General features: G+C 39.7%; 1 protein-coding gene and 1 pseudogene across 13 annotated transcripts in view; both read left to right on the forward strand.

Moving 5' to 3' along the window:
* The window catches only part of GOLGA4 (golgin A4), a 125,815-nt gene that overhangs the window by 30,581 nt on the left and 71,199 nt on the right, over window positions 1-24,035 (forward strand). For 9 of the 13 annotated variants that reach the window (XM_086720424.1, XM_086720425.1, XM_086720428.1 and 6 more), the window contains 6 exons: window positions 492-557; window positions 10,336-10,650; window positions 13,275-13,322; window positions 14,905-14,961; window positions 21,707-21,805; window positions 22,559-22,688. In XM_086720424.1, coding sequence (XP_086576550.1) covers window positions 492-557; window positions 10,336-10,650; window positions 13,275-13,322; window positions 14,905-14,961; window positions 21,707-21,805; window positions 22,559-22,688 — 715 coding nt within the window. The remainder of the gene's footprint in view (window positions 1-491; window positions 558-10,335; window positions 10,651-13,274; window positions 13,323-14,904; window positions 14,962-21,706; window positions 21,806-22,558; window positions 22,689-24,035) is intronic. The other 4 variants (XM_086720432.1, XM_086720433.1, XM_025913172.2 and 1 more) reach the window with 2 other exon arrangements.
* Window positions 14,972-21,700, forward strand: LOC147577056 (cytochrome c oxidase subunit 6C pseudogene; annotated as a pseudogene).

Raw genomic sequence — 24,035 nt, forward strand, 5'->3', positions numbered from 1 at the left:
GGTTTTTCTGAAAATTGCCGTAACAATTTCATTTAGACTGCTGGCTTCAGATGAATGAGGCATTTCCATCTCTTGTAGCAAAGATGTTTTTCAGGCCTTAGCCCAAATAACTTTGAGTATTATTTTATCGTAGGGAACACTTGACATTGCTTTTTCTGGATAGTTGTCTATTTGAATGAGTTTTGCTAATTGAATCCCTGATGTTAATTTTGTCATGGGGGAAAAAGCTAGGGACCTTATAATGGGGAGAGGTATGTGATTAGCTTAAAATGAAATTTTCAACATACTAATCTTTGCTATTTGTTACATATATTATAGCAAAATAAATTTTCTAAATACTCACCGTACTAGTTTTGCCTTGCATGAAAACATTCTAATAAATGAACTAATTGTGTTTGATAAATGTATCTAATGGGTCTTGGTGCTTGGCGTTTGTTCTTAACAGTTCTTAACAGTTCCTTTTCTTTATGATACTTCTTTGTTTTTCTTAGAATGCATCTATCCAAGCCACGAAATCTCCTGACAGTGTTAATGGAAGTGAACCAACCACTCCTCAGGTCTGTTACTACTGTTATTTTTAAAAAATAGCAAGTCATTTCAGAGTGTTGGTCAATCTATATTATTAGCATTTGACTTCCTATTGAAAGGGTGATGTCCAAACATTTGATATAATATGTATATGTATGGTAAATCCAGGTGTGTTGATGCTTTCTTGGAAACAGTTTTAAATAAAAATCATGCATGTATATACACCAGTCATGTAATACGACGTTGTTACTCATTTAAAAAATTAGTGGCAGTAAAGAGAAAACTTTTTGAAAAAAAGGAATATGACTTTATGCTTGTAAAATATTATGGATAGTTTATATTGAAAGACATATTGAATTACATAATTTGGAAGGGGGGGATATGGACGAAATGGGATTTCTTTTAAAGTTTGCTCTGATGCAGAGTGTTTTACTACTAGAGCACTTGTGTTATCTTTGATTTAAAAAAGTTACTTGGGGGGTGCAGCACAAGTGACATTCTTTTGATTCTTTCTGAAAACGAAAGAAAAAAAATTCATTAAAAACGTCATTATGACAGCAATGTCTGACATGACATTCGTTTACTTTGGCTCTAGTGATGATGTTAGCATTAACCTGGCTATTCTTAGCAGTCTCTAATGTAGGGCAGAAACATTTCTAATCTGTGAACCTGGAGCATATATGTAGACAATTTAGGAGCTAGATGATTTATGGACTAAATTGTGTAGACTAAACATTCTAAAGTATTGTCTAGCGCGGATACAGATTATAGCTTCGCAAACTCCGTGAACAGATTCTATGAGCTGAGAACTTTGTTCCTTTTGGGGGGAGCTGGTCAGGTTCTGGGCATAGTCCAAGTCCCTGGGCTTCTGGCTCTGGCTTTGCTCAGCCTCCCTAGTTAAACTATTCCAATCCTCTACAAATACATCATTATCTAGAAATGCCATGAAGTAGGGGTAAAACATTTGGAGGCACTGATCTAAATGGTTCTGGACAGATCTAGTGGTCTTTAGTGAATATTACTTAAAACTATTATTTAGAACGTGTATTTTCCTCTCTTACAGAATAGTTCAGAAAGGCTAAATACTGTTATAAATGCAAAAACTAGAATGAATGAGAACCCGCTTTCTAACACATTCAGGAGAAATTTAAGTTTTAATGAAGGTGAAGAATGAACATGGGTGATATTCAGGAAGTAAGCCCACCAAAGGCTTGGAACTTTCTTAAAAAAATACAAATATTTTTCTCAAAAATAATAAAGTAGTAGTTATTGAGTGTTTACTATGTGTCAGACGTCGTTAAACATTTTATATATATGATCTCATTGAATTCTTAATCACAAGCAGATGCCCTTGCTCAGAAGTCTTTATTTTTAAACACGTTTCTGATTAGTCGGTTGTTGGCTGTTGTTAGCAAATTGGGAATGATGCATATCCTCCAAGGGGGTGGAATGCTTCCTGTGATTGGGCATCTTGACAGCAGCAGGAGATCAGAGAGTTGACGCCAAGGGAGAAGAGACGGCACAAAGCAAGCCCGAGAGTTCATACAGCTACCGGTGACCCCCCCCGCCCTTGTTACTGCGTTGAACATCCTACGTATTTCAGTTGGTTTTGGCACCCAGTATAATGATTTAATAAGCATTTGCTCCTTTTTTCTTTTCCACACAGTATATTGTGAAAAACTTCAAACATACAGAGAAATAGAACTTTCAAGTGAGCATCTGTATACCTACCACCTAGATTCTGTCATTGGTACTTTACTGTGTTTGCTTTATCACCAGTCTGTCTGTGTATACATTCTTCTGTCTGCCCCTCAATCCATTTTTACTTTTAAAAATTACTTATTTATTTTTTAATTTTTTAAACGTTTATTTATTTTTTGAGAGAGAGAGAGAGAGAGAGAGAGGGAGAGAGGGAGAGAGAGAAGCGCAGGCAGGGGAGGGGCAGAGGGAGAGGGAGACACAGAATCTGAAGCAGGCTCCAGGCTCTGAGCTGTCAGCACAGAGCCCGACGCGGGGCTCGAACTCGTGAGCCATGAGATCGTGACCTGAGCCAAAGTGGGACGCTCAACCGACTGAGCCACTCAGGCGTGCCTCCAATTTTACTTTCTTAATGGCATTTCAGAGTAAGTTGTGGGTCATGATATCCTTCCCTTTAATGTTTTAGCATGTATATCATTAACCAGAGTTCATTACTTGTATTTTTTTTTAAGTATTAATACTTTAATTACTTTGAGGAGAGAGGAATGGAAATACCACATGTAAGAATTAATTCTTAAAAATACAAGTTAAATCAAATTTTAAAGGACCTTACTATGAAACTGACTACTTTCAGAGGTTTAATTAGTGGTATAATTACATATATAGCTACTAAGGACACACAGCCTAGAGGTTCTGTAGTAATGAATCATGATGAAAATTTACTAATTTTTTAGTTAATTTGTCTGGTTAAAAGGTAGTTATCTCCCTAGATTTTTTTTTTTTTTTTTTAGATTGAAGTATAATTGACATACCTCCTTAGTTTCAGGTATACATCATAGTGATTTGATATTTTTGTACATTAGGAAATGATCCCCATGATTAGTCTAGTTACCAGAATCTGTCGCCATGCAGAATTATTACAGTATTAATGACTGGGTTCCCTATGCTGTACATTACATCCCTCTGACTTCTTTCTTTTACAACTGGAAGTTTGTACTTATTAATTCTCTTCACCTATTTTTCCTTCTTCCCCAAACCCCTCCCTCTTCATGTAACCAATAGTTTGTTTCCTGTATCTATGAAACTATTGTTTTGTTTGTTTTATTTTTTTAAATTTTATATATCAGTGAAATCATATGGCATTTGACTTTCTTTGACTTATCTCACTTAGAATAGTACCCTCTAGGTCCATCCATGTCACAAATGGCAAGATTTCACTCTTTTTACATGGCTAAGTGATATTCTTTTTTAAAAAAATGTATCTATTTTGAGAGAGAGAGAGTGAGCACACATGCTTGTGCACGCCAGTGGGGAGGGACAGAGAGAGAGAGAGGAAGAGAGAGAATCCCAAGCAGGGTCTGTGCTGATGGTGCAGAGCCCAATGTTTGGCTCTATCTCACGAATCTTGAGATCATGACCTGAGCGGAAATCAAGAGTCTGACGCTTCGCTGACTGAGCCACCCAGGTGCCCCAAGTAATATTTTTATATATATGTTCCTATAACATTCTTATAATCTCTATCTCTGTGTCTGTGTCTGTTCTGTCTATATATCACATTTTCTTTATCCATTCAGCTGTTGAAGGACACTTGGGTTGCTTCCATATCTTGGCTTGTGTAGATAATGCAGTGAACGTGAGGATGCATACTTCTCCTGGAGTTTGTGTTTCCATTCTTTTTTGCACATCAGTCCCCAGAAGGGGAATTGCTGGATCGTATGGTAGTTCTATTTTTAATTTTTTGATGACCTCCATACTGTTTTCCATCGTGGCTCCACCAGTTTACATTCCCACCAGCAGTGTACAAGGGTTCCCTTTCCCTACATCCTCACCAACACTTGCTGTTGTCTTTTTGATAATAGCGATCTGACCACTGTGAGGTGCTATCTCATTGTGGTTTTGGTTTGCAATTCCTTGATGGTTAGTGATGTTCTTTTCCCAGGCCCGTTGGCCATCTGCTTGTCTCCTTTGGAAAAATGTCTGTTCAAGTCCTATGCCCGTTAAAAAAAATTTTTTTTATATTGTGTAAGGTCTTTATATATTTTGGATGTTAGTGCCTTTTCAAATGTATGATTTGCAGATACCTTTTCCCATTCAGTAGGTTGCCTTTTCATTTTGTTGATGGTTTCCTTCACTGTGCAAAAAGCCTTTTAGTTCGATGTAATCCCATTTGTTTATTTTAGCTTTTGTTATCCTTGCCTAATGAGACTGGTCCAAAAAAAATACTGCTAAGACTGATATCAAAGAGCTTACTGCCTTTTTCTTCTAGGAGTTGTGTTTTCTTTTTTGAGGTAAATTTTACATAAAGTGAAATGTACAGACCTCAAGTGTGCATCGACCCGAGTTTTAACAAATGTGTATGCTGAAGCCATATGTTAATCCCATACAGAGATTACAGAACATTATCAAGACCCCAGAAAGTTCCTTTATGGTTCTTCTTCCTCCTAAAGGCAATCTCTTAAAATTTTTTCCCACCAAACCGCGGGGGACTAGTTTTGCTTGTTTTAGGACTTTATATAGTAGCCTCATGTATGTAGTACGTACTCTTTTGTAGAATGCTTCTTTCACTCACCGCAGTGTTTTTGGAATTTCATCCATGTTGTTGTGGTTATCAGTAGTTTGTCCCTTTTTATTGCTGTGTAGAATCCCTTTGAACAATTTATTACCTGTTAATGGACACCTGGGCCATTTCCAGTTTTCAGCTATTATGAATAGAACTACTACGAGCATTATTGTAGAAATCTTTTTGTGGATGTATGTTTTTCTTTCTTTTTCTTTTTGACTGTTATTGATTGTGTACTAATATGTTTTGATGATTTCTAGAATAACATATACTGTATATATAAAATGATGTATTTGTTATATATCCTTTTGACCAAGCATGGAATGTTTAAATATCTCTTATTGGATCATCATTATCATATTGCCAGATTAAGGCCTAACTGAACAAATGTGTACTAAGTACCTACTTTATGGAAAGCATTGTGGCAAGGAGACAGAGATAGAGAATATGGATTCTTTTCTAAATGAGCATATTTAGGGGCGCCTGGGTGGCTCAGTCGGTTAAGCGTCTGACTTTGGCTCAGGTCACGATCTCACGGTTCGTGGGTTTGAGCCCCACGTCGGGCTCTGTGCTGACAGCTCGGAGCCTGGAGCCTTCTTCTGATTCTGTGTCTCCGTCTCTCTCCGCCCCTCCCCTGCTCATGCTGTCTCTCTCTGTCTCTCAAAAATAAATAAATGTAGAAAAAAGATTTTTTAAAAAATGAGCATATTTAGAGGTGAGGGTATGTGTGTAGCAGATATAATGGCAGGAAAACTTAGTGCTTACTGCATATAGCACACTATTTGAAATGTTTTCATTTATTTAATTCTCATAACAATCCTACTGGGCAGGACTGTTGTTATTTCCATTTTACACATGAGAAAATTAAAACATAGAGGTCTTAAAACTAGTAAGTGGTGAAACTGGGATTCAAATCAGGGAATTCGGTTCAGAGTCTGTGTTCTTAGTCACTTAGAAGTGACTTAGTTACTTAGTGCTGTAAGTGACCGTAGTTATTTTGGGGCATAAACAACTCAGCTGGTTGTTACACCAGTACGTAAGTAACTAATGGTGAGTCAGAATGCAGTCAGTGCTCCAGGAATGGTTCTGGTAAAAGCTTAGGCCATAAAGAAAGGTTGTTTCTGATGCGTGAGATCTGAGGTTTCCTGGAAAAGCGGACATTTGAGCTGAGTTTTGAAGGATGTCTGGATCTTCATATGCAGGGAAATTATGGGCAGTGGTACAGAGGCACACACTGATGCATTTGTTAAGGGGGCGGGAAGTTGCCTGTTGTGACTCAGGTTTTTGGTACATGGAGGGGTGAGTTTATAGAGAAATGGGTCTTGGGAGATGGGAACCTTGAATATAAGCTCAGGATCTTGAACCTTATATTAAATGGGAATCCAGTTTAAGAATTGGAACGAAATGATCTAAATGATGTTTTAGGAAGACAATTCTGGTGACAGTGTGACAGGGCAGATTAGGGTAAGAGATTAGAGGCAGGGGAACGGAAGACTGCTTGCTGGTATCCAGCTTATAGAGGATAAGGTTCTGAATAAGAATAGTGTTGGGGGAATAAAAAGGAGGGATTGACAACGGGGTCAAATGGGGGAGACAGAAAGGAATTAAAAGTAACTCTTGATATGTTCACTTATTTTGGTGTATACATTTCTCCTTCCCTACCCCCCCATCAGTTTTTTCAAAAATGAATTCCAAATCCGTGAATGTCTTTGATATCAGAAACCTGACAACATTTGGCACCAGTGGGAGTGTATTTTTTTCACATATTGGAAAGCTTGAGGATAAACAGTCTTTAAGGGCCCTTCTCCAGTTAGCTTCTTGTCCCCCCACATCCTTTACCACTGCCTTTCACCCTCAGAACTACAAGTTGCCCTCCAAGAGTTGCGTCTTCATTCTAGACAGAAGGAAAGACTCAAGGCAAAGAGAAAAAGCATATTCCTTTTTATGAAGAAAATAATCTGTCTCCTAGAAGGTTCCATTGTATAGATTTCCATGCATCGTGCCTTATTGGCTGAACTTAGTCTCCTGGCCCCCTCCTAGATGAAACAGGGTCTGGGAAAAGCTAATTAGAAAAACCCGTTTAATTGAAATATATCACAATATAATGTATACAGAAAAGTATGACATACACCTTATACAGCTTTCTGAATGCTTACACATCAAGTACACCTTTGTAGCCAATGCTCCAAATCAAGACACAGAAATTACCAGTGTCGCTTCCATTCCCTGCTCTGACTCCCAAGGATAACGACTATCCTGACGTCTAGGTTAATTTTCTGTTTTTGAACTTTATGTAAATGGAATAAAAATGAGTATCCTTTCGTCTGTCTTCTTTTGCTCAATGCTTTATGAGATTCGTCTATATTGTTGTGGCCGTAAGTCATTCTCACTGCTGTCTAGTATTCCGTTGGTGAACAGACTGCAATTTATCCATTCGGTTATTGATAGGCATCAACAGTAGCTTCAGGTTTGGGACTATTTTTTTTTTTTTTTTTTTACATTTATTTATTTCTGAGAGACAGAGACAGAGCACAAGTTGGGGAGGGGCAGAGATAGAAGGAGACACAGAATCCGAAGCAGGCTCCAGGCTCTGAGCTGTCAGCACAGAGCCCGATGCGGGGCTCGAATCCACAAACCCTGAGATCATGACCTGAGCCGAAGTCGGATGCTTAACCGACTGAGTCACCCAGGTGCCCCTGGGGCTATTTTGAATAAGATTGCTGTAAACTTCCTAGTTTATCTTTTGCTGAACATACATACACATTTCCACTGAGTCCATACTTAGTAATGAAATTGCTGATTCAGGTTATGTACTTGTGTTTGGTTTTAGTAAATACCGACAAGTAGTTTTCCAAAGTGGACTGCTCCATATCCTTACCAATACTTGGTATTTTCCATGGTTTTAATTTTAGCCATTCTGGTGGCTGGGTGGTGGTGTCTCATGTGGCTTTAATTTGTGTTTGGGAAGGTGAGTATTACTTTGAACAAAACCGGATCCTGGTAAAAAGAAAAACAGGAGAATTAGATATCAGGTGGTAGCCAGTATTTATTGTTTACCTTAAGCCAGTCTTACCTTGAAGTACTGTGCATTGACTTATTGCCCTTCACAACTACCCTGTGCGATGAGTGCATTTTACATATGAGGAAGCAGAAGCACCAAAGGTCAGGTAACTTGCCCAAGGTCATAGTGCCAGTAATGGCAGAGCTAAGACTTGGGCCCAAGAGGTCTGGTTTCATAGCCTATGCTCTTAGCTACTGCATCATATGAAAGGGTCTGCCACAGAAGCTTGTGTATGACATTCTCATTTGTAAGTTTGTCTTTTATTTTAGTCTCCTTTCTCTAATGATAGTAGTGATTATTAATGTATATTGAGTATTTGCTACTTTGTAACAATGTATTAACTCAGTGCTTTGCCTGTATTAACTCAGTGCTTGTGGCATCCATCCGAGGTGGGTAGTATTATCATCATCGTCATAGAATTATTTTTATCATCCCCATTTTAAAGAGGAAGAAAGAAGACTAGTGAAGTTAAGTAATTTGGTCAAGGTCATGTCGAACATACTGGCGGAACCAGGATTTGAACTTAGGCACCCTAATTCGATAGTCCACAGGCCGAATCACTACACTCAAACGTGTCACTTGCAAATGTACTGGGGTGGCTGTTACCAGGTTTATCAGCTTCTGCGAAGACGTGTCTTTGACATTGTTCTTTAGCTGCTGGCTGACCCTAGGACAACAACTGTTTCTAGTGTAATTCGAACTTGCTTCACTTGTTTGTCCTAGGGCAACTCACCGTCTGTGTGAAGTGAAAAGCACTTTTTGCATAGGTCAGAAGTGGCTGGTCGTGGAGTATCAGTAAAGCAGTTCTTAAAAGGTTTTGAGCATGAGGGTCCCTCCTCTCCCTTAAGACTTTCTCCATCCCTCCACCCCCCATAAAGGTAAACTTGCACATTATGATAGAAGGGTGTTTGTGTAAATACATATACTGCATATGGAGAAGTACCTGTAATTGCTTTAAATCAAAGTGAGTTCACAGTGTGCATATTATTTTCTAACTTAGTCTTTTTCCATTTAATAGTATGTCTTGAACCTCTTTTCATATACTGTAATGTACATGACGTATCCTCTAGTGGGTGTACATTTGGGTTTCCGGTTTTTACTATTATAAATCACCTGTGAGAAATCTCTGTGCATGTGAAGGGGGAGGGGCATGTTATCTCCCCTCACTCCCGCCTTGCCTAATACTGATACTAAGTCTCTAGCATCCATGAGTAAAGTTTTCCTGGTTTGCTTTTTTAAATTGTATACTAAAGAGAATATTTTTATTTTCCTGTAATTTTTGCCCACACATGGCCTCTGTCTTTCGTGGGCATTCATTCCTGGCATTGCTGAGATCTAGCAGGTGACCCTGTGGCACACTAATGAGAATGAGTTCCTAGGAAACACCTGTTAAATACTGCTGTCCCCTGAACAAAACAATGCAGTTTGGAGCATTTTGTTGAATTATGTTATGTTATTTTTCGTTGTTTCTATTCAAATTAACACATCATTCAAATTAAGAGAACAGCTCTTGCTTATTACTGTTTCTTTTTTTTTCCAACGTTTATTTATTTTTGGGACAGAGAGAGACAGAGCATGAACGGGGGAGGGGCAGAGAGAGAGGGAGACACAGAATCGGAAGCAGGCTCCAGGCTCTGAGCCATCAGCCCAGAGCCTGACGCGGGGCTCGAACTCCCGGACCGCGACATCGTGACCTGGCTGAAGTCGGACGCTTAACCGACTGCGCCACCCAGGCGCCCCGCTTATTACTGTTTCTAACATCAGACTTACTGATTTGTGCGGAGGGATTCTAGCTCAGATTTTTGAGTCGTCCTCCTTTACTTTTTAATGCTCATTTTTATTCTCAGTAGACAGAACGGTAATTACACCGAGCTGGATGTCACTAGTCAACCCTGCCTGGCATTCTCTTAGTGAACAGAGTGGGCTCACTAAGCATTCCCCTCCCCCTTCCCCCAGTCCCCTCTTGTGTTAAAGAGGGCAATCAGGAATCAACACCTCATGGAGACTCAAGGTAAAGCCCACTTGATTCTAGCCACACACTTCACAACATATATGCCCCCCTTTTAGGCACTGGGTGTGTATACTGGTGATATAGACATCACTGCTTCCGAGGATCTTCTAGTTGAGTGGATCTTCTAGTTGAGTTGGTGTGGATCACGGCACACCGGTGAGGTCGGCTGGGAAAGCATGGCATCCTCCTTTTTTACAGATGTGCAAACTGAAGGGAAGTGACTAAGTGAAGGTCGTTCCACTGCTTGGTGACGGACCTGGGACCTGTATCCCAGCCCTCTGACTCCAGGTCCAGTGCTTTTCCAGAAATAACCAGGTGTCTCTTGTTTTCCAGAAAACAGTGTGTTATGCAAAATGTCAGGAATGTAAATTGCATTTGTTAGAGCTTTTAATAGGTTACTGGTGTTGGTGGTGATAGGGAATACTAGAAGTCTAAATGTGCATTTTAACCACATATTTTGTCGGGTTTTGGTTGCAGTCAGGTGACACGCAGTCTTTTGCACAGAAGCTCCAGCTCCGGGTACCTTCAGTGGAGTCTTTGTTTCGAAGTCCACTAAAGGAGTCTCTGTTCAGATCTTCTTCTAAAGAGTCTTTGGTACGAACGTCTTCCAGAGAGTCCCTGAATCGATTTGACCTGGACTTTTCTGCGGCCACCTTTGATCCATCCTCTGATATGGAGAGTGAACCAGAAGACTCACTCCCTAACTTAGACAGTCTCAACAAAGAACAGTTGATTCAGTGCTTGCGAAAAATGGAACGAAGGTTGAATAGCTACAAAGGAAAATGTTCCGAGGTAGGAGCATGATTTTTTTTTTTTTTTTGCCAATATGAAAAATTTCCCTCTTGTTCTCTGTCTAGTTCATATTACTGTATGGCTTTTACTCTTGTGGTTGGCTAAACCATCGATTCCCCATATCCGCTGATTATCGTGGCTAGTCTCTGGCATTATCTAAAGATTTTCAGGTGTACAGAACCCCTTTGGCAAGACCGTTAGTCAAATTTTGGAGAAGATCATTTCCGGTTTGCACCTTCCGTGCCCCTCTTCTCCCCCAGTCCCTCTCCCCAACATTGCTTGCACCCCCCCCCCCCCCCCCCCGTGCAGAGCGCATCATCTTTCCTCCTCACATCCCCTTTTCTTGTTCATCTTCTAACTGCTGTGCTTCCGAAGTGACCTCTTCTGCCGACCAGACTTCCATCGCTGCTTACCCTAATTATGTTTTAGGTGGTCCGATTTTCTGACACATTTGGTTCACTCTCATTATACCTGCATTTAAACTTCACCTCAGATGAATCTTTAATTGCTAAATCCCTTGAGGATGGCACTGTCTGTGTGGTCTAAGAGAGGAAGGAAGCAGTCCCATTCCATCTTTTTTCCGCTCTTCCCTTTGGGCTGGGTTGTATTAGTTTCCCTCCCTGTCCTGTGCAGTGAAAACTCTTCTTCCTTAGGAAAGCCTTTCTGGGGCGAGTTGCCCATGGAATTTTTTTCTTTAGACAGTGCATAATGTTTTATTGCCTTACCAGTTAACTCAGCATTATAGTTAACTTTAATTGATGAATAATAAGGTTCAAGGTCCGTATATAATGTTAGCCATAACTGCCATTTTCGATCATGGCTGTAGTATGCTTAGTTTTACCCTTGCAGCCAAACATAAAAACAGAAACCCCTAGACGAAATATGTAAAATATCTTTTTAAAACTACAAAGTGCTGACAAAATAGGAAGGAATTATTAGGCTAAACTCTCTCAGCTCGCTGGAAGCTAGACATGTAAATAGCATTAAAGGCATCATGTCTCATGAGGTACTTGTGGAATCAGGCTGCTTTTTCCCGTAAATTTATTGTTATTCATTTCTGTCCAAGTTAATAATCGTCCTGAATTATTTGTTGTTTAGACTTATGTTATTTTTACTAACTTGCCTGTTGCTTCTAAGTTTAAAGCTGGGGCAGCAGTGTAATTAGTATCAACGTGTGCAAGACACTATGCATTTTAAGTTTATGGTGCCATTGAATTTTGCACCTTCTCTGTGAAGTAGATATTAATTAGCTTCATTTAGTAGAATGGGGTTGAGAGGCTCGTGGAGACTTAGTCATAGAGATTAAGAAAATGTGCTTAAAGTCACACAGGTAGCAGCTGACAGACCTTAGGTCTTTCTGGTTGTTTCCACCCTTCTGTGCCACCTCAAGTAGAGTCATGCAGCTTCTTAGGGATGAAGAGAGCACATAGTCTTCGTGTCTGTCTTTCCTTGCCATTGTAGGTGACCAGGATAAGATCGTGCTGTAAGTGACGCGTCATTGTTGGCTTACCCTTCCCACCTCTCCTAGTCCCCGCTTGTTGAGCACTGTTTTCCTATCCGGGAATAAGAAAAGCTATTTTAAGGTAGTAAGAGGAGGAGGATTGTGGTCTCAGGCAGATTTTTTTTTTTTTTTTTTAATTCTTTATTGCATGGACTCCCCTTCCGTGACTGCCTGCCTCTTAACTCAAGGCATCAGTAGATGCGTTGAGGGGCACACAGCAACCTTCCAAGGAGAATGGCAGGGTGCGCGGAGTAGGGGAGTGCTTCCTCTTCAAGCTGCAGCCTGTCTCTTCGGAGCCCTCTTGTACTTCTGACGTAGGGTCCAAATAATCCATTGGAGCCATGTGCTTATTTTTCAGATGAATAGGGCTATGTAATCTCTAGGTTTAAGAGATTTGTTAGTGTATAATTTCATCAGGTTGTGTAGAATGTTTAAATATTCTATTTAATTAGGTTAAATGGTTAAACATCTCTTCAGAACCTAAATTACCAGTTTCCATCTATTGGTTACGAGTTCCTTTCTTCAGATTTTTACCCAGCCCTCGTCACAGTTCCTATAATCAGAGTCTTTTAGAGATGAATTACATGGTCTATAATAGCCCAAAGCAAAAAAACCACCCGGTGAGCTTGCTAAATAAACATATCCCTCCCCTCACCCCCAACTCCAGCCTCATTCAGTTAGTTTGGCGTGGGACCCAAGAATTTCTCCTCCTAAGCAAGCTCCCAGGGGATGCTGTTGCTGATGGTACTGGTTTGTGGCTACGGTTTGAGTAGCCTCGTGCCTTCAGGCAAGTTGGCTCTGATCATAATTGGGTACTGAGATTTAAAGATGTATGTGCCTGAGGTGGAATCGAGTGCAGATTTAATATCTTTATACAGTCAAGTTATATTTTATTTTTTAGAAATACATTTCATTTGTTAATTTTGACTGTACACTATATGCATCTAATTAGGTTGAATTATCTATAAAAGGATTCTCCTGATTTGTGTATTTTTTACTTTGATAAAGAGATGCGTTAGCAGTATTTAAAATAACTCATTTATTAAAAAATAAAAAAATAAAATAAAATAACTCATTTATTTAGGAATGACTGATATTATTTATGGCTTTTTCTTTATTTTAGTTTGTTATAGCTTATCAGACTCTTCAGAGAGAGAAGAAGAAGCTCCAAGTAAGTGATATCTTGGCTGTGATATTGATTCATACATTATTTAAAAATTAGAGTCTTACAGTAAGATAGTTCTGACCCTCACTTTTAATAATTCTCCATGTGACCCAAGTATTTTTTTTTAAGTTTATTTATTTATTTTGAAAGAGAAAGAGAGCACAAGAGGGGCAGAGGGAGGGAGAGAGAATCACTCTCCAGGGTTCGAACTCACTAACTGACCTGAGATCATGACCTGAGCTGAAACCAAGAGTCACGCTTAACCAGCTGAGCCACCCAGGCACCCCGTTGTTTTAATAAAGGGAGTGAATAAGAAATTCCAGAGATTTTTTACTTCTGGTCGGGATGGGCTTTTCTGAATTGTGGATCCCCTGCGGTGTGTAAGAGGTTCGGATTTAAGGCATGTTTGCCTCTTTCAAACATGCTTTCTGGTGTCTCAGTTTGCAAGTCACATCTTGGTTTTTAGTGGTAGAGACATACAGCCTTCTAAGCTTTCCCTTCTATTTTTGAAATATCTGCAGACATCTCTGTTCCTTATCATTATATCAAGGTCCAAACACAAGCATCTTCTCTGTTTTTTCCTGAGGCTGCTGCTTGTAAAGCTCTTGGTTAAGTATGTGGAGAGAGGAAGCTCTTCTGGGTGGCGCACCTCAGCCCCACTGTGTCACCCTGTTCTGTGGCTAGACATTTCCCACCAGGTATCCCAGGTGATAATTCACAGGTCAGAGCTAAGGGGAAGTATCCATTCCACTTCAGACGGTCCCATCAGTTTGCTGTGATAAGGTGTATAAATATTTATCATTTGGAATCATGCTGTAGTAATTTCTGTTTCTGTCCTGTCTTGAGAAGGATGGAGAATATAGGCTTATTTTTGTTAGGGGATAGCATTTTTTATCTCTGCTGTATCACGATAAACATTTTAATGTCTTTTAATGGTAAAATATAACAGATATAGAAAGTCATGCACCAAAAATATAGTCTTATTTTTTACAGTAAAAGTTATTTTATTAACAGTTTAGCATTCTGTCCCATCTAAAGACACTAATTAATTTCCCCATGTGCATTATTGTAAAATATTTAATCTGCTATAAATAATAATCTCCATTAAGTACAACATTAAATTTTCTGGCTTTGATCTGGAGTATAATCAGTTCAGAATGATAATACCAATTATTTATTGCTGATTCACTGTTCTCATTGTCCATAACAAATGTGGAAATCAGGATATTACAAATAGAGTTTTTAGTTTGTTAATGTTTTCTTGAACATGGGGGTCTTTTGACATGAGGGGTAGCTCTGTTTTAATCCATTGTATTATTAATATTTCATAAATTCATATTCAAAAGTTCATCTTATTCCTACAGTCTGTGGGTACCTTGCTTGTGTATCTATGAATTGTCTATGGATTTTTATTTCTAGATGTATGTAATTCTACCACTAAGTGGCGGTAGAGAACTGTGGTTGCATAGTCCCAGTGTAAAGGGTGTTAAAGATAAAGTTCAATGATTTGTGCTCTTTTTCTACTTGCTTTTCATTAGTATGTCATGCAGTTGTTTGAACCAACTTTTTTTTTCTTTTTAAATTGAAGGGTATATTAAGTCAGAGTCAGGATAAAGCACTTCGGAGAATTGGAGAGTTAAGAGAGGTAAGTTGTGATTAGTGCTTTGAGAATAGTAATTAAATCTCTTACATTTATCAGAACTCTTGTACTTGTTGGGAGAGTTTCATGTACACTTCGTTAGTTAGAGTAAAAACTAAACAGCCCAGCTTATAAGATCAGCGATCAGTTTTTGCAGTTTTTATTTGTGTCGTTTTCCTAAGGTATGTACTGTTGGTGGAATTAATGACATAAGAGTATCTTATTTAGGGGCACCTAGGTGGCTCAGTTGGTTAAGCGTCCGACCCTTGGTTTGGGCTTAGGTCGTGATCTCACAGTTCATGGGTTGGAGCCCTGCTCTAACAAGTCCGGCTCTGTGCTGACGTGAGGAGCCTGCCTGGGATTTTCCCCCTCCCTCTCTCTCTGTGTCTCCCCTGTGCACACAGACACACACACCGTCTCTCTCAAAATGAATAAATAAACCTAAGGGAAAAAGAATATCATGGTTAGCAGTAGAATATCATTTGACAGCTTGAACAGTCAGTGGCAACTTCCAAGGCTAACCTGTCTCCTCTATTAGGTATTTCAGGCTTGTTTTTTGTTTTTCCTAACCAATAATCTTGGTAAAATTAGATAAAAATTATGTTCATTATAATTTTGGGGGATAACTTTTACAATGAGGTATTAGAATCCAGGCAAATATTTATCATTTGGAATCATATTTTGCTCATTTCTGCTCCTGTCCTGTCTTGGGAAGAACAGATCTTATTGACTTGTATTGGTTAGAGGATAGGATTCTATATCGCTCCTGTATCGCTTATGGTAAGATTTTAAAAATATTTTGATTGTGAAAATATTTTAATTGTAAAGTATAACAAATACGGAAAATCATGCACAAAAATATATGGCTTATATGTGTATGGTGAACACATCATAACCACCACCATGGTCAAGAAATAGAATGTTCCTTGTCATCCCAAGAGCCCCTGTGTGTTTCCCAACCAAGTCATAGTCCCGTCCCTTTCTCCAAAAATAACTACTGACTTGTGTTGTACTTCCTTGTGTCTCTCTGAGCTTTTTTTTTTTTTTTTTAAGTTTCTTTATTTTGAGAGAGGGAGAGAGAGAGAGAGGGAGAGAGAGAGAATTCCAAGCAGGCTCCACACTGGCAGCATGGAGTCTGAGACAGGGCTCGAACCCATGAACCGTGAGATCATGACCTGAGCCCAGATGAAGAGTCCAACGCTTAACTGATTGAGCCACCCAGGTACCCCTAAGGTTTTATCACCTAAGTGTGCACCTCTAGACTAATAGTCTTGCCTGTGTAAACATTGTTTTGGTACATCTTGACAAGTCTCCTTGAGTCTACACATCCCCCTGGATCCCTTTCTTTTCCTTACAGTTCGTGTGTGGAAGAACCTGATGATAAAAGACCCAAAATCACTTATCGGCCTTATTCCAGCATTATAAACACAACACGTCTTAGAATAACAATTCTGATACTACCACCATCAATTATGATTCATGAAATTGGTTAAATAAATTTTTATATACTATTCCAGTTTTCCCACCACTTAAAGGTCTTTTTCCATATGTATACTGTTAGGTCATAAGCCATTACATATGTATTCTTTTCCTTTTAACCCTTGTGAAAATGAAAACCCTGTTAGGAAATACTTGTCAGAGACACAGATTGACAAGTTTTAGTTATTTTTAGTATCTGCCTACCTGTGTTAGTTTTTTGTTGCTGCTGCAACAAATACCACAACCTTAGTGGCTTAAGACAACACAAATCTCAGAAATTTGACACGAGTCTTACCCAGCTGAAATCAAGGTGTCAGTTGGACTGTTCCTTAATGAAGGTTCTAGGGGACAGTCTGTTTCTTTGCCATTTCCAGCTGTTGAGGCTGCCACGTCCTCTGGTCCTTGGACGTGGCAAAGCCTTTTTCCTTCATCTTCAAAGCTATCGATGTTGCATCTCTGCCCATTCGACCATAATCACTTCTCCCCGTCTCTTTGAACTCCATTGGGAAAGGTTCTGATTTTAAGAACCCATGAGATTAGATTGGGCCCACCCAGATAATCCAGGATAATCTCCTATTTCGGGGCTCTTGACTTATTCACATCTGCACCTTCTCCTGACATATTCCAGGTTCAGGAATTAGGACTTGGGATCTGTGGGGCCATATTCTGCCTACCACACTGTCTTTAGTCAAGACTGTAATCAATGGAATGGCCAGGGGACAGCTGGGCCAAGGGAAGAGAGAAGGAACAAGGGGTCTAGAGGCCATAGAATAAATTGTTGTTTGGTACAGTTCTACACTATTTTTTTAGTAGCTAAGATCTATTTCTGAACTGTAACTCTGGTTCCAGTTACGTGAAGAGAGATTTATTCCGTAATTTATATGTAGATACTAAATGGATAAGTGAGGGTCTGGATATTTAAAATTTTGTTCACAAAGAACAAAAAATTTCCTTCAGCTAAATAGTATAATCCATAAAATCATGATTAGTATTTAATTAAACATTCAAAGTGCTGTAAGTCATAAAGTATTTCGTTTCTTTGGAATTAAAGTCTGAAGAGAAGTTACACGCAGGTTCATTAGTACTTTATTGATTCAGACCAGGCAAGAGTATAATTTTCTTTATTTTGTTATATGAAGATATTCAGGGTATCAGGAAGGATGTCGGGTTTGAGGCTAGCATCGAGAACCACCATGACTTCCAGTGCTTTGACGAAACCTCAGATGCAAGGCCTTCTGGCTAAGCATCTGCGGTTTCTTATTGTTGGCATATTCACTGTATCCCTGGGGGGTTGCAGCTTTCTGTAAGTTTGCTGTGGCTGAACCAAGAAAGAAGGCCTATGCAGATTTCTGTGGAAATTAAGATTCCATGAAAGATTTTGAAGAGATGAGGAAGGCTGGTATCTTTCAGGGGCTAACAGGATTTTGGAATGTCAAGAATTTCTTTGGGTTGAGTCCCATGGAATTTTGTCACTGATCTGTGTTCCTCAATTATGGAACATGAATACTCGGTTATGGCATAGTTTCTCTTGATAAACATGCAGCTAACAAATAACTGTAATAAAAAAAGATCTTCAGAAAACATTGCTTGCTTAGTATTTTATTTCTTCCTCATGCATATACACGTGAGTAGAATCCATGAAGATCTCTCCTAATATTTTTTGGATGGATGACAAAACAAAACAGCAGTCCTGTATATACATATACGTATATGTATGTATATTTTATTCTTATGCTGATTTCTAGCATATTAGGCATTTGTTAATGAATCGGATAAGTAAAAAGGTAAGCAAAACCATTTCCAACAGATAGCATGTAATTTTCTTTGCCGGATCTTGAATCTTATAACATCCACAGATATTAAATGGGAATATCATATTATGAGAAAGTTAATAGAACTATGAATATCATGAGCTCATCCAAGTAGATAGGGTTCTGATTCCCTTTTAAGGCCAGGTAAATGGGGAGTAAATGAAGACACTATCCTAGATATTTCCTCCTTTCTCTGTCCTTCTGTCCGTGCATGGCATGTACTTTTTCTAGGCTCACCTGGATGCAGTTTATTATAAGCAATTGCTGTTCTCAAAGCTAACTTTAGGGAGGAGGGTTCATTTTTTGCAGCTTAAAATCACATCTGAACATAATGGGTAGCATAGGGCAAAGATAAAAAATAGTGAAATAGTTAATGTATTTGATACATTCTACTCATCAGGATTTCTCTCCAAGGGTATAATCAGAAAGACCTTTCAAATCATATGCATAAAAATGTTAATTTCAAGACTTGCCAAAATTTGTTAACAGTCTGAATGGCCAAAAATAGGAACATTATTGAATTAGTTTGTTATATTTAGTAGTATTATAGAACCATTTATTATTATTTGGCTAAAAAGTTCAAATAGTATTAAATATACCCTGAAGGTTTAATCAAAAATAAATTAAAAAAAATTTTTTTAATGTTTACTTACTTTTGAGAGAGTGAGAGAGACAGAGCATGAGTAGGGGAGGGGCAGAGAGAGAGAGGGAGACACAGAATCCGAAGCAGGCTCCAGGCTCTGAGCTGTCAGCACAGAGCCTGACACGGGGCTCAAACTCACAAACCGTGAGATCATGACCTGAGCTGAAGTCGGATGCTTAACTGACCGAGCCACTCAGGCACCCCAAAAGAAATTTTTTTTAATGTTTTATTTAATTTTTGAGAGAGCGAGAGAGACAGAGCATGAATGGGGGAGGAGCAGAGAGAGAGATGGAGACTCTGAGCTGGCAGGACACAGCCTGATGTGGGGCTCGAATTCACCAGCCATGAGATCATGACCTGAGCTGAAGTCAGTCACTTAACCAACTGAGCCACCCAGGTGCTCCAGAAGAAATTTTTAAAGTAAGAAATGACCCCAGATACTAGGGTCCAGTTCTAGAGGTAGTGAGATCCCTATCAAGGAAATACTGGACAATTGGCTAGCCAGCCTGTGGGCTGTCGTCAGGATATAAGTAGACAGTTCTTAAGTTCCTTTTTAACTGTAGTCTGTATTGTTTATGGAGTACTTAGTAGGGTAGGGTAAAGTGACAAGTGGAGGGAGTGGAGTGTATGGTTAAAAGATGCTGCTGTTGTATCCAAGGATTTCTTGTCTACACGGAGAGGTTAAAACATTAAAAACTTGAAAATCATCATATATATTGAGGAATTTGGGGACACCTAGGTGGCTAGGTTGGTTAAATGTCTGACTCTTGATTTCAGCTCAGGTCATGATCTCATGGTCATGGGATTGAGCCCTGTGTCAGATTCTGCACTGACCATGAAGCCTGCTTAAGATTCTTTCTCCCTCTCCCCCTTTTCCCCTCCCCCATGCACGTGTGTGTGTGTGCGTGTGTGTGTGCGTGCACGTGCTGTCTCTCAAAAAAAAATTGAGGAATTTTTGTTGGCTGTTAGAGATGGCATATAACAGAGTCTAGTATGGTAGAATGTAGAAAATTATTTGGAAGAAATGAATTTTAAGGAGAGTAAAGGATCATAAAGAATTGGCCTGTGCGGAGTCATGGACGGCAGTGCTTTCCACACTGTTTGGCTTTCATGGACTGAAAAATTACCTTCTAGTTCCTTCCAGATATAGGGGAAAGGAGAATTGTCAGGGAGCTGCAAACTTTTATTTTTTCAAGTAGGACATTGAATAAGGAACCAGATTCTTTTATTGTCATTATTTTGTGAAAGGGTTTTTTTGTTGTTGTTGTTGTTTTTTTTTTTTTAATTTTTAAGTAATTTCTATACCCATGTCACAACCCTGGGATCAACTGTTGCCTGCTCTTCCAACTGAGCCAGCCAGGTGCCCTGAAAGGTTTTTTTTTTTTTTTTTTAATAACAAAAAAGAGTAGGAAAGACATATTCTCAGAGTAAAGGACAGTTGTTTAAATGAAGGAAAAACCGTCTACACCGGCTTTGTGTTTGTTATTTCACCACGGATCCGTCAAGACTTCATTGTGGACCTGTCCTGACTCAAAGACTGGCATTTGGAGACTCGTTCTGTGGGAGGAGTCAAGCCAGGAGTTTTAGTGAGAGGAGCAGTGCCAGTGGGATCTTGGGGCGGTGTAGGTGTGGGGGAGAATAGAGAACAGTTAGTGCTTCGGTGTTCTGAGAGCTAGGAAATTTGAAACATCGCAGAAAGAGGGCGTTGCTTGGTAAGTCCTTGAAAATAATGTTTGGGGAAAATTTTCTAGCAAATGTGTGTGCAAGGGATGGATTAAACCAGAGGAAGACTTGAGGTGAGAATTCTCTCTAGAAGGCTACTGAAGGAAATTAGTCATTGAAATGATAAAGATCTGGACTATAGTTATGGATGTGGAAAGCGAGAGCACTCAAATATTGTAAAAGCAGTAAAAGAATCTGATCATACGCAGGGATTGACAAAGGTAGGTAAAATGTGACTGTGAATATTTTGAGCTCGGGGAACTAGAAAAGGAGGAATCCTAGAAAAATAGATGGGTTTTGATGGGATATTTCATATGTTCCAGACTGTAATCTCTAGCATTCTAACGGAATAAGTGTCAGAAGCACCGAAGGCACAGGACTGAAGGGGGATAGATGCCAATAGAATCTGTGAAGCGGGTGGGGCAAAATAAGAGACAGGAGTGTAGACAGGAGCCTAAAGCCCCAGAGAGCAGGTGCCTCATCTGAGAAGGGAATTATTGGTGACTGCTATAATAAAGAGGTAAAGATCATTGGATTTAGTTGGGAAGGCTCACTAATGACCCAAAGAAAGGAGCATTTTAGGTAATTTCAGGAACTTGAAATTTTTCAGTTTGGTGATCGGCTAGTTCAGCCTTTTCGTTTCACAGATGAGGAAGCTTCTGACTTTGGCTGTCTCTTGCTTCTGGGTATTGGGAGGAGGAAGGTTGTATTGGCTCTCTGTTTGGTAGAAAACAATGTAGTTTTAGGTCAAGTGCATCAAGAGAGCACAAGGAGTAAGATGTCTTAAAGTCGGATAAAGATTTTTTAGCTTCAATAATTATTTGTCCTCTCCACACTATTAACATCATAGAGCAGTCATTCCAGCTCTACAAATACACTTTCTTCTTGGACCTTCGTGGTTTTGAAGGAACAAAATTATCTGCTGGGAGAAATGCTAACGTTTTATGCGCTGATTCTTCTCCAATTATTGTTGCTGATACCTTACCTTCAGAGAAACGCAAATCTGGATTGATTATGTTTTTGAGCTTTGAAAACCTCAGGTTTGTATTTTTTTTGTTTTTTACCGAAAACTACTTTAAAGCTCTTTGTGTTCTAGGAGCTGCAGATGGATCAACAAGCGAAAAAACGTCTGCAAGAGGAGTTTGATGCATCTTTAGAGGAAAAAGATCAGCACATCAGTGTTCTCCAGACTCAGGTAAAAGATTACAAGAAAAAGTGTGTGGTGTTTGGATAGAGAAAAATGAAGGGAGTTTTGAGGCTCTAGATGTTACAAAATGGCCTTTTTTTTTTTTTTTTTTTGAGAGCGAGAGAGAGAGAGAGAGAGAGAGAGAGTGTGTGTGTGTGTGGGGGGGGGGGGGGGCACATGCGTGAGCCAGAGAGGGGCAATGGGGGAGAGAATCCCAAGCAGGCTCCATGCTCAGCACAGAGCCTGACATGGGGTCGATCCCAGGACCATGAGATCATGACCTGAGCTCAGCCACCAGGTGCCCCAAAATGGCCTAATTTTTTTTTTTTTTTTCAATTTTTGAGAGTGAGCGAGTGAGCATGAGGGAGGGAGGGCACAGAGAGAGGGAGACACAGAATCCAAAGTGGGCTCTGCATGGGCAGCACTGACCCCATGTGGGTCTCGAACTCATGACCTGAGCTGAAGTTGGATGCTTAACCGACTGAGCGACCCAGGCGCCCCTGGCCTATTTTTAGAAGTCTTGCTTTTCCTCAGTTTTTTTTTTTTCAGTATAATTTTTAAATTTATTGTGTCGTTTGGCTATGATATCAATGAAAATAGCAATTAAAAAAATCAACGGCATTTAAGAGTAAACATTTTATTTTGATTCCCCACCCCTCCCCATCATAGTGAAAAAGAATATCCTTTACTCTGTCGCCTCTCTCTTTTAAAGAAACCGCCGTAGTTTATCATCTTATTTTCTAATGCACATTTCTTTTTTAGGTTTCTCTGCTGAAACAGCGGTTACGAAATGGCCCCATGAATGTTGATTTACCGAAACCGTGTTCTCAGATGGAACCACAGGCTGAAGGTGCCACTAAAGAGAACACAGATAGTGATATAGAGCCAGTAGGTAAGCTTCATCTTGTCAAAAAGTTAGTTTAGAAGCTGGAGGAGGATGTTGAGAGTTTCCGGGGCATGATGTGGGCTGAGGTAGAAAAGTGTCCTCCTACGATTTCCAGAAAGATGCACGAGTGTTTGTTACTTTGGTTCTTTGTTTGTTGTGGTTATTCAGGAGAACGGAGCTAAGTCATTGTTTTAAGACTTGAAAGCCTGTGAGTAGCACCACGTCTTCATTGTAATTAAAATTCACTCTAGCGCTCACTTCAGCAGCACATACACTAAAATTCATGATGTTACGCTGTTTTATTGATAGTGGTAGCTAGATTTCGTATAAACAGATCCATCCTGTTTAAGATAAGTGAATTTGTTCTTGGCACTGGCTATTTCATTTTTTAAGTAACACTGCTTAAATATTTCTGCATTCAAAGATACCTGTATTTGCTTTCTAATTAGAAAAGAAGGCATAGGGGCACTGGGTGGCTCAGGCAGTTAAGCGTTCAACTTCAGCTCAGGTCATGATCTCACAGTCCTTGAGTTTGAGCCCCGTGTCAGGCTCTGTGCTGACAGCTCAGAGCCTGGGGCCTGCCCGTGTCTCCTCTTCTCTCTGCCCCTTCCCCGCTCATTCTGTGTCTTTCTCTCTCTTTCTCAAAAATAAATAAACATTAAAAAAAGAAAAGAAAATAGTAAATTTTGTCTCACAATCCAATTGTTGCCCTCCATACTCTTTGAGGCTTTAAGGTACATAGTCAGCAAAATCCCCACTTTTTATTTAGTAGGTCTTTCTCTCAAAGATGCTTATGACAAATCGTTAGTCCAGGCAGGGCCAGAGTTAGGTGTTGAACAGCCATTAGGTTAGGTGCTGAGCAACCAGCCTATAAAGGGTCCTGAAATTCCCCTATGAGTATGAAAACTTCACTCATAAACGTATGGAGAATGTAGAAAGCTGTACTTACCAGAACTCCTCTCAGGAACAGATGAGAATACATTAGAAAAATTTCTTATTAATCCTCTTTGGATGGGAGCCAGGACACAGAGGGCACTTTTGAATAACAAAAGATGGTCATCCAACTGTCTTTCAAGGAGGGTGGACTCTGGTAAGTTAGTTAACTACTGGGTGTTTTGTGCCCTTTGGGGTGGCGTTGTACCATAGGTCAGGTGAATGCACTGCCCTGCTTCTTCAGATACAGGCCATACAAATAGTGACTGAGCAGAGGCTGGGAAGGGTAGGCCTCTCTTCTCCGTCCGGCTCAGAGGACAGCAGAGCGTGGGGTGAGAGTGCACCCCTGTGTACTAACAGAGGAACTGTTCCCAGAGAGCCCTTCTGTTCCTTACTGACTGCCCCTGCTCGTGCTGCTTT

Source organism: Puma concolor, chromosome C2 (assembly GCF_028749965.1).
Source record: "Puma concolor isolate L17-30 chromosome C2, mPumCon1.1.hap2, whole genome shotgun sequence".
NCBI classification, from domain to species: Eukaryota; Metazoa; Chordata; class Mammalia; order Carnivora; family Felidae; genus Puma; species Puma concolor.